We start from the raw sequence: 11,198 nt of genomic DNA on the forward strand, positions 1-11,198 counted from the left end.
GGTTTGCCCTGGATCAGCCCCTAGTTATGCTGCTATAGGCTTAGACTGCCGGGGGACACCTCCCTGCTCTCTTCCTTCTCTTCCTCTCTCCTCCCCTCCCTCTCTTCTTCTCCCTCTCTATCTGTATGCATTTATGTAAATGTAGGTTACTAACTCATCATCCGGGGTATCATTCCCGGAGTTTCTGTGTCTCATGTGGCAGGTTGCCTCTGATAAAGTTTATGTCAGGATCAGGAATCGTGGCTGCGCCTGCTGCCCTGGTCCTGCTCAACACCGGGAAGCCTTTTTGACATTTTCCTGGATTCATCCAAACTTTCTCTTTTTCAACACAAGATAATTTTCTGTCAAATGTTGTATTTGTACTATGTTGTTTATCCTGTACATACAACATCTATTGCACGTCTGTCCGTTCTGGGAGAGGGATCCCTCCTCAGTTGCTCTCCCTGAGGTTTCTTCCATTTTTTCCCCCTTTAATTGTGGGGTTTCTTTTAGGAAGTTTTTCCTTGTGCGATGCGAGGGTCTAAGGACAGAGGGTGTCGTAAACTGTACAGTCTGTAAAGCACACTGAGACAAATGTATAATTTGTGATATTGGGCTATACAAATACATTTGATTTGATTTGATTTGATCAGACATCTGGTGGGCATGTGGCGCGGGAGTAAGAATGACACAAGCATTGCCCACTCACTGGTCAGGAACCTGTACACCAATAATGCTAATTTTGCCTGTTACCATAGGACAACTTTCAAGTGCATCCAAGAAATTACATTCTCGTAGCAAAAGAGCCGTCCCCTTTAGTACCTTTGATGACAAGGTAAATTTAGACGCCATAGGAGTACCCAGGGGCCCAAAATCAAATTGCAGCCGGCTTCAAATCTATTTCTCTGGATCTCGACGAATAAGAACGTGGATTGAATAAATTATAGTTCTTGTCAATACACGTGCCGCAGCATTTTGGATTAACTGAAGAGTCCTAAGCGACTTTTTGGGACAACCTGATAATAATGAGTCCAGCCTTGAAGTAACAAATGCATGGACTAGTTTTTCTGCATAATTTTGAGATGTGTCTTATTTTTGCAATGTTTGCCAAGTATAATAACTTCAGTTTTGTCTGTGTTTAACATCAAAAGGTTTTTTTGGCTTTTGTAGATAAGAATATTTTCGAGCCCTGTCACAAACTTGTCCATGTTATGGTAGCAGGGCTTAAGCCCCCCCTGCAATAGCTCTGGCCCCCTACTTTGGGAACCACTGCCTTAAGGCATGCCTGAAGTTTAGCTAATTGATTGGTTTCATCTGGTTTAATTGATAGATATAATTGGGCATCATCCACATAACAATGAAAGTTTACAGAGTGGTTCCTTATAATATTGCCCAAAGGAAGCATATATAAGGTGAGTAGAATAGGCCCAAGTACAGAACCTTGCGGGACTCCAAGACTGACTTTGGCTGTGATGGAGGATTTATCGTTAACACGTACAAACTGGGATCGCTCAGATAAATAGGACTTGAACCAGTTTAGTGCGGTTCCTTTTATGCCAATATAATGTTCCAGTCTCAGTAGTAGAATGTCATGATCAACAGTGTCGAAAGCAGCACTGAGGTCTAACAAGACAAGAACAGAGACAAGTCCTTTGTCTGATGCCAATAGAAGGTCATTGGTAACTTTCACCAGTGCCGTCTCTGTGCTATGATGATCTCTAAATCCAGATTGAAAAACCTCAAATAAATTATTATATGGTAAAATATGTTTTGCAACTGCTTTCTCAAGGATCTTAGCGAGAAAGTGAAGGTTAGATATCGGCCTATAGTTGACTAAAACCTCTGGATCAAGACTGGGCTTTTTAAGAAGTGGTTTTATTACAGCTAGTTTAAAGGATTGTAGTACGTAGCCAGATAATAGAGACAGGTTGATCATATTTAATAACGAGGTGTTAATTAATTAAGGGTAACACTTCTTTAAACTTCTTAGTTAGAATCGGATCTAAAAGACAGGTTGATGGCTTAGACCAGTGGTTTTCAAACTTTCTATGGCCAAGGTACACCAAGCCAAGCCAAAATCTCAAGGCACACCTGTGTTCATATCCGGACAAAATACCCTCTATGACACATAGTGTCTGTGAACATTTATTTAGCCTAGTCCTTGTAAGAAGCTATTCTCCTTCACACTAACAGAGAGCCTTTGATGTGTCACACTCTAATATTTCCCACACAATATTTAATGATTGTTTTATTTATATTTAGGATAAAGCATATAAGGCCCTTTGTTTCTATATTGTGAAATAAAGTACCAATAAAGTACAGTGTTTCCCTGCGCTGCAAAGTGCACAATGTACAGCTGCTTTACCACTGGACAACTTTGGACAACTTTGGACAACAATAAAGCAGGATGAATGACCTTACTAATTAACATGCTATATCATCAGCCTGTCTTTACAGTAGAGTTTAGGTGGATCACAAGAACCCATTTCGACCAGTTCAGCATCCAGGCAATTCCAATGATGCTGTCGTTAAATAAAATTAATTTATAATCTATTTGATGAAAAATGTATCACTTGCAGACCTGTGGATTTTAACACTAATATCCTGCTTATTCATTCTAGTAGGACTGTTTGTGTACACCTGTAAATCTTAATAACACTTTATACAACATCAAAACAGAAGCACAGCACGCAAGCACACACGTAGTTTCAGTGAGCTCACAGTCTTTGATGTTAAGTGATAGTGAATGTTGTAAATCTAATCCAGCTCCTGTTGTGAGTCCAGATGGCAGGCAGGACAGATTGGTGAGGACACAGATTACAGCAGCCAATCACACTGCAGTGTTCATCACTATCGGTTCAAGTATCGGTTCTTGTGACATCCCTCCTCGGACTACAAACGGAATCCAGAACACTTCTGATACCAAAATCTTGTCATGTTGCCTACAGATTCTGCATTCATATGCAGAACTGTTTATAGAGATTTCACATGATTTAGCTGTACTGTACATTTTCACATGACATTACAGTGAGTTTGAAGCATACGCAATTCTGTTCTCCTGAAATATGTATGCCTCTTTAAGAATCAATAAATGTTGATGCGTTTGGCCATTAGCCATAATATCCCGTATTTAGTAAGAAGAATAGCAGCAAAATCTTGTCCCATCAATAGGCCTACAATGTTAAAACATTAGCATGACACATGTTGTCTTAAGGGATAAGACTATATTTCAAATGTGCATAGAACTTTTCTCAACAGTATATTGTGTGTTTTATTCTATATCTCAACATGTCTAAAATGTAATATTATTGTTATTATTGTTTATTTTGTTTTTGTCTTTAAGCAGCCCTTAAAGAACAATATTTCCCACAAGACTAAGAGCTTTGTGGGTTAACTTAACCAATGCAGAACAGGCCAGCCGAGTAAGATACACACAGCAAGTTCAGACATGATTGTAAAACATGCAAATTTTTTATAGCTAAAATGTTGGCAGGATTACATTACAAGAGATTTACGTTGACTTATGGCACACTAGTAGGCTACACAGCTGTATGTTTTTGAATGCTAACAAATGAATTGTTGTTTTACTTTGTTAAAATCCCAAAAGGTTCAAATTTGAAAGGTGAGTGCTATTGTAGATTATAGCTGGTGGCTAGCTTGAAGATTACGTCACAATTGTGGCTCTTGATAAAGTTTTTAGTTGACTCATGGGTTTGAAATCAATCACCAACAAGTAACCTCAACAGGGTTAGATGAAATAGGCATAGCATTAGGTTTCCGATAGCCACTTTTCTATTTAGATATAAAGCTAGCAAATCTCTTATGTGACCACTGCTTTAGTGAAAATGACAAGCATCACAATTTGCTATGACAGATTATATTAGCCATAGCTAATTAACATAATTTCTGTAACAGCAAAAATTATAGTTATATTATAGTTAGTAGGTTGTGAAACCCTAACCCTAGCCTACCATCTTTTTTGTGAACTAATATCTGACCAATTAACCACCTATACCGTATTTTATAGCGTTGTATCTATTGTATCAATATCTAGACTGGTCACAACAACAGTGATTTCATTTGATGTTCCAGTGGAAATAAAGAACTTCCTCCCTATATTTTTGAGTGAGTGATTTGTATGTCGATGCTGAAGGGAAACCCAGTTTAGGATGAAACGACTCTGATCTGCCCTGACACAGTAAACAGGATGCAGCTCATTTAAAGGAATACACAAGCATACTACTGCAGAGTGCCACTCACTGCTGTTGGCTCCCTCCAGAGACTCATCACTGAACACTGCATAAGGAGCTAAGGCTAGCTACTTTACATTGCTCTAGACTTATTTGTATAGCAACACTTCCTCTTTTGACTTGGTTTTGTATTATCCTCTTATTCTGATCTCTCACTAGAAGATACTGTTACAGTTGAGCCATCTTAAATACACTTGTATATTTTACAAGATGGCAGAACAGCGTGGAGGCGCTTGTTTTAACAGCACAGTCAGGCTCAATCTCCACAACAGCCATAATGTCCTGTCAACGTGTCCTTGAGCAAGTCACTGAACCCCTAGCTGCTCATCTACTGTGGTATACACATACAGTATATGTATTTGCTGAGAATATTGCCTCCAATACACAAAACAGGAGCCTATTTACTGAAGCACAGCAGCAAACAGCTACAGCTGAACCATTTGCAGAACTGACCCACTGCCAGAACAGACACACACACACACACACACACACACACACACACACACACACACACAGATACACACACACAAACACAGATACAGTTAGCCAATGCTGTCTCATTCTGAAGACTGGATCCTCCCAAGAAATACACACACACACACACACACGCAAACACACACACACACGCACACACACACACACACACACACACACACACACACACACACACACACACACAGTAACCCATTTATTCAGCTTGATGCCACTGCTGCCTCATTGTATACACAGGATAACCCATGATCACAGACACACTCACACACACTGTAACCAATCTTAAAAACAGGGGCTCCTCCCAGCCTCTCTACCTGGGTGCCGGCTTGTGGCAGCTGTGGGAACAGAGCCAGGGTGGTTGGTCTCTTTGGTCGATATTTATCCATGACAGCACAGGTTGATCCCCGTCTAACAGGCGACAGCTTTCTCCCTCCCTCCTCCTCTTCCTCCTCCTCTTCTCCTCTTCTATTAAGCCAGTGTTGGCGCTCCTCAGCTCGGACAAGGCCTCCCCCACCCTCCTCTACCTCCCTCTCTTTTCCTTCTTCCTCCGCGGTCTCCTCAGCAGCATCGATCAGATCCTAGCTCAGCCTCTGAACACACCCCTCCCACTCCCTCCTTGCATGATCATTGGCTGGCCACAGTGTCACATCATCATCACCATCCTCTTCCTGGCACGAGCAGAGTGGAATGGAGAGGAGAGGTAGAGAGACAGAATGAGGAAGGAAGAAAGAGAGAGCGAGCAGAAGAGGTGGGTGGTACTGAATAGAGGTGGAATGAGCAAGGATTGACAGAGAGAAGATGGCATTGTGGAGAGAGAGGCAGAGATGCAGAGAGGGAGAGTGAGGGGGAGGAGGAAGTCAGGGCTAACCAATCAGAGCAAAGTATGACATCATCAGCTGATCTGCCTGTGGTGTTGTCTGTGAGTTAAGACTAATAAACACTGTGAGTGTGTTTGTGTGTGTTTGTTTACCCAGTCAAATAATATTATACATTAACAGTGATCCCATGGAGAGCCAATGGCGACAGACCAGCCATCCAATCAAACAAACAGTCCTTCAATCAGCCAACAAAGGTGCCAGCAAACCAGTCATCTAACCATTTAGCCAACCAATCAAGCAATTACTCAGACAGTAAATCCTCTCTCAGTCTATCAGCCAGCCAGCAAACCAGCTGTTTGGCCATTTATCCAACAATGAAACAAATAAAAAGTCAGTCATTCAGCCAGTTAACAAACAGCCAGCCAGATAGTCAGGTAAAAGATCACAAGTGAACCAATAACTATTCTGCCAGCTAGCTATATTAGCTATTACAGCCAGTCACTCAGTCTACCAGCCATTAAAAAAAACAAAACAGTAAATCCTTCACCCAGTGAATCATCAAACGGTTTATCAGTTTATGAGCCATCTTGCAATCCAATCAGTATAAATTAAAACAAATCCAGCTATTCATTCAGCCAATAAACCATATAGTTAGTCAGTCAGGCTGCCAACCAGTCTATAGATCAGTCAACAGTTGAATCACTTCAGTTATTCAGCATGCACAGCCTTGCAGTAGGCTACCTATAAACTGTCTCCTTTGAAGATGCATAATAATATGTGATAGATACCATAACAAAATCTGACATGAATGACGAAAATCTTCTGATGCTGCTGGACACATCATCATTGATGTTCCTGGGATCATCGGGAATTTCGGGTTCTAACATCACATTCCTGACTCCTGACTTACAAAGCAATTAATGGTCAGACTCCAGTTTATCTTAAAGATCTCATAGTACCTTATAAACCAACTAGAGCATTGCACTCCCAGACTGTAGGGTTACTTGTAGTTCCTAGAGTCTCTAAGAGCACAATGGGAGCCAGAGCCTTCAGCTATCAAACTCCTCTCCAGTGGAACCAGCTTCCAGTTTGTGTTAGGGAGGCAGACACACTCTCCACATTTAAGAGTAGGCTAAAGACTTTCCTTTTTGATAAAGCTTATAGCTCGGGCTGGCTCAGGTTTGCCCTGGATCAGCCCCTAGTTATGCTGCTATAGGCTTAGACTGCCGGGTGACACCTCCCTGCTCTCCTTCTCTTCCTCTCTCCTCCCCTCCCTCTCTTCTTCTCCCGCTCTATCTGTATGCATTTATGTAAATGTATGTTACTAATTCAGCATCCGGGGCATCATCCCGGAGTTTCTGTGTCTCATGTGACAGGTTGCCACTGATAAAGTTTACGCCTGGTTCATGAATCGTGGCTGTGCCTGCTGCCCTGGTCCTGCCGGACACCAGGAAGCCTTTTTGACATTATCCTGGATTCATCCATACTTTCTCTTTTTTGATCACAACATAATTTCTGTCAAATATTGTATTTTTACTATGTTGTTATCCTGTACACACGACATGCCCATTGTGCTCTGGCCAGTGAAGAGGCAGTAAATCCTTGGCATCAAACCTCTATCAGAAGACACAATCCCTTCCGATTATCGGCATTGATAAGATTTTCATGTTTGTCCAGTTTTCTTTATAGGCTTCATTAAGGTTTTCCTTCCACCTTACCATCAGCTCCAATAGGATGACATGCCTTGTGGAGTCTGAGCAAAGAACCACATCAGGACGAAGGGTGGTGGTAGTAATGTGCTTGGGGAACTTTAGCTGCGACTCCAGGTCCACAGACATCTTTCAGTCTTTTGCAGATTCCTGCAGATTTACTCTATGGGGCTACTACGCTCGAGTCGAGCTTCAGCCTGCTGGACCTCTTCTGCTGCCCGCCATTTTCTTACAGTGCTCACCTCAATTCTTGTTGGGTCACCTTTGGGTTCTTCAAATGAGATAAGAAATTATAAGATTAACCTCTATTTAATAGAGGGAAATTCATGTTTCATAGCAGCAACAGCCATGGGAATGAAACACAGGAGAAGTACAAGTAAACAAACAAAGATAATAAAAAGTAAAAATATCTAAATAAATAAAAATAAAGATAAACTGAGTAGCTGACCCAAAATATCCATACTGTATCTCTGAAGGAGAGAATGAGTGAACATTATGTACAGTCTATCAATAAATCAACTCTAAAGTCTATTCATATATTATATGTCCATTATATCCATAGATATAAATGTACTATATGAATATGTATTAATAGATGAATAATAAGATGTATCCATGTGCAGGGGCTCCAAAGTCCAAAGTAAGTATCAGACAGAGCAGATCATAGAGTTCTGGTGTGGAGCCTGATGGTTACTGGCACAAAGGACTGGCCAAGGTGTTTTGTGGTGTGCTGAGGAGGGATGAGTCTGAGGAACATGAACATGCTCCTCATCTTCACTAGCTCATCATAGAGGAGATGGAAGGGGTTCTCCAGGATAGCGTCCAGCTTCCTCCTCCTGGTATTCAGTGTAGTACAGCGTTCCCCAAACTTTCTGCACCACGGACTGGTTTCATGCAATTTTTCTGTAATTATTCCATTTTATATTATGCATTTTATTTATATTATTATTACATTGTAATATATTTAATATATTTCTGTGTGGACCGGTAACCAAATGATCCATGGCCCAGTACTGGTCCGCGGCCCGGTGGTTGGGGACCCCTAGTGTAGTAACAATAAGGTAGACTCAGAAAACCTAATTTCCACCGTTTTCTCTGTGGTAAAAGAGTGCTAATATGTAGCTTGCTGGAATATGGTTTGATTGTGGGACATTGTATATGGTAAAACTAACCTAACTATCAGGACTCTTGCCAGTTCACCCTAGATATAATGATAATGATAACAGATATTTAGATTGGTCAAGGTCACCACAATTACTATGTAAAAGTGAAATTCTTTGCTTAGAGTGGTTTCAGCACACTATTCTTAAAGCTGCATCAATCAACTTGTGGCCACATGGGGGCATTACCATCAAAACATGCTGACAGATAGAGATGCACTACCATATCACTGGCCTACAAGAAATGTTACAGTTGTTACAGCAAAATATTATCAAAGAGTTGCCCACTTACATATCCAGCATACATAACTACATGAGCAGTTATTTTCTGTCATGTTTCCAAACATTTAATGAATGTAGCTGAACATTCACTCTCCTATGTAATGTATCTCCACAATGATGTAAGTTATTAAGTTATTAACATTACTGGACTGTTATTACATCATATTATAATAAATATGTAATATGCACAAATACTAACACATTGTGACCAGTCACCATGACTAGCTGATGCAGACGCTGTGTGAGAGAACTGATCTAATGTAGTGTTGCTATGTAAATAATGGCCGATGGTTTTCAGAGAGCTGTGGCTCCCTGAGTGTTCTTTGTGATGTACATTCAATTATAAAACTTGTCAGATATTTGATCAATTGTGGACATTTCCTTTTAATATGTACATTTGGCTGGGATCAGAGACTATGACCAGACCTCTTTATTTCTGAGCATTCAGCTAACTCCAGATTTATCATTCTTGATCATTAATGAAGTTTCAGCTGTAGTGAAGAAATAGAACAGCATGCTTTATGGTTAAAACTATAAACCAGGGCCTCATTTTTATTGGAATATGAGAATCATAGAACAAAATCAGAACCAATTTTGGATTTTTTAAAAGATTTTCCTTTAAACTTCGGGTGATTCTAATTTCCGCTCCGTCCAGACTGTAATACCTCTTGTTCCTCTAGAGGTGACAGTGAGTCACTGTAGCTGAAGTACAGCTTCCTGACTCAGCAGACTCAGGGTCAACATCACATCCATGATCCCTGCGCACGTTCATAGTTTGCTTTGATTAAATCCAAAGTGGCAGAAACAAGAAAACGACTCACACCCCCGCCTCGTTCTCACCATCGGCGGGAGGCTGCTCGACCGGGAGAAGAGTGTGTAGAGGCTGGGAGACAGACAGATCTTCTGTTAGCAGTCAGCAGACAGCACTGATTCAGCCGACTCCCCACTGCATCGTTAAACTTTCTGTTGCTGCTGTTACACAGGTTAGACCCAGAACTCCATCAGCCCACTGTCACTCCCAGTGCTGGGATATTCACCACAGCAAAATCCCCTCCTGGGAAGCAGCACTAAGTCAGCGCAGAGGACGAAACAAGTGTCTTCCCTCGTCTCTGTTGCCCGGACACAAGAAAGATAGAAACTATCAAAACATAACGTGACACAGACTGTGAAGCCCCCGGTGCCACAGGAAACATACATATCTGAGCTGCACATGAAGATTATAAGAGAGCAGAGATATGTAGACTCTCAGAGTCTCAGGCTGCTCTAATGAACTGACAGACAGACAGACAGAGAGACAGACAGACAGAGAGAGACAGGCAGACAGATAGACAGACAGACAGACAGACAGACAGAGACAGGCAGACAGACAGACAGACAGAGAGGCAGACAGAGAGAGACAGAGACAGACAAACAGACAGAGAGGCAGACAGACAGAGAGAGACAGGCAGACAGACAGACAGACAGAGAGGCAGACAGAGAGAGACAGAGACAGACAAACAGACAGAGAGGCAGACAGACAGAGAAGACAGACAGACAGACAGAGAGAGAGGCAAACAGACAGAGAGACAGACAGACAGAGAGAGGCAGACAGACAGATAGACAGACAGACAGACAGACAGAGAGAGAAGCAGACAGACAGAGAGACAGAGAGACAGACAGACAGAGGCAGACAGACAGAGAGACAAACAGACAGACAGACAGACAGACAGACAGACAGACAGACAGAGTGAAACTACACACTGAACCTTTAACTGTTACATGTCAATGATGGTTTAATAATATACTGTATATAAATGCCACTCCTACATACTCAACCCCAGAAGAATACTACAGAGCAGAGTTCTTCAATGGGCTGGATACTTTGGACATTCAGCTGAAAGAGGATTGATCAGGGTGGCCTGAAAACGTTTGCAAAGCAAGAGGTAGTCCTAGTATATGGGGAGGTGGACACTGCAGTGGTGGAACAGCATCCCGAGTTAAACCAGAGGAGGTCACTGTAGGTGCAGTTGAAAAAGTTCAAACTGCAATACCAAACACTAGTTTGTCTTGTACATGAGTCAGGTGGTCCTTTGCTCTCATTTCTTGTCTTTTCCCTTTGGGAAACCACTTTTTCCAATTTTGTAATGGCTATTTGGAGTTATAAATGGAAGGTTACCTTTACATTGAACAAACTATTTTCTTATCAATAACATACAGCTTAAAAGCTAATCAAAAAGCAGAGTTTTTAACTGCCGTTTTTACATTTTTTATTGCACTCCTCAAATATGAGGTATGCTGGCTCAGGGACTGTGTTCTTTTACATAGTGTTTTTTCGTAATCACAACGCTGTATCGTTCTGCCTTACACAGAGATGTACGGTAAAATGATAATTAACTTGAGCATAACCCTTTCCAAATTTGCCCACCTTGTTAGAGTCGGTGCCGCAGTCTCTGATGTTTTTGGTTTAGTAATGCAAACCCCTGATATCTCGATAGTAAATATATAAGGGACAGCTTGTACAGCCTTCCA

General features: G+C 41.4%; 1 protein-coding gene across 1 annotated transcript in view; it reads right to left on the minus strand.

The window, feature by feature from the left end:
- The window catches only part of LOC115009114 (C-Jun-amino-terminal kinase-interacting protein 1-like), a 28,972-nt gene extending 23,541 nt beyond the window's left edge, over positions 1-5,431 (minus strand). Inside the window, exon 1 of the mRNA XM_029432882.1 lies at positions 5,036-5,431. Within this exon, the coding sequence (XP_029288742.1) occupies positions 5,036-5,107 (72 nt within the window). The 5' untranslated portion in view covers positions 5,108-5,431. The remainder of the gene's footprint in view (positions 1-5,035) is intronic.
- Positions 5,432-11,198: the final 5,767 nt, after the last annotated feature.

This window comes from Cottoperca gobio, chromosome 6 (genome assembly GCF_900634415.1).
Source record: "Cottoperca gobio chromosome 6, fCotGob3.1, whole genome shotgun sequence".
NCBI classification, from domain to species: Eukaryota; Metazoa; Chordata; class Actinopteri; order Perciformes; family Bovichtidae; genus Cottoperca; species Cottoperca gobio.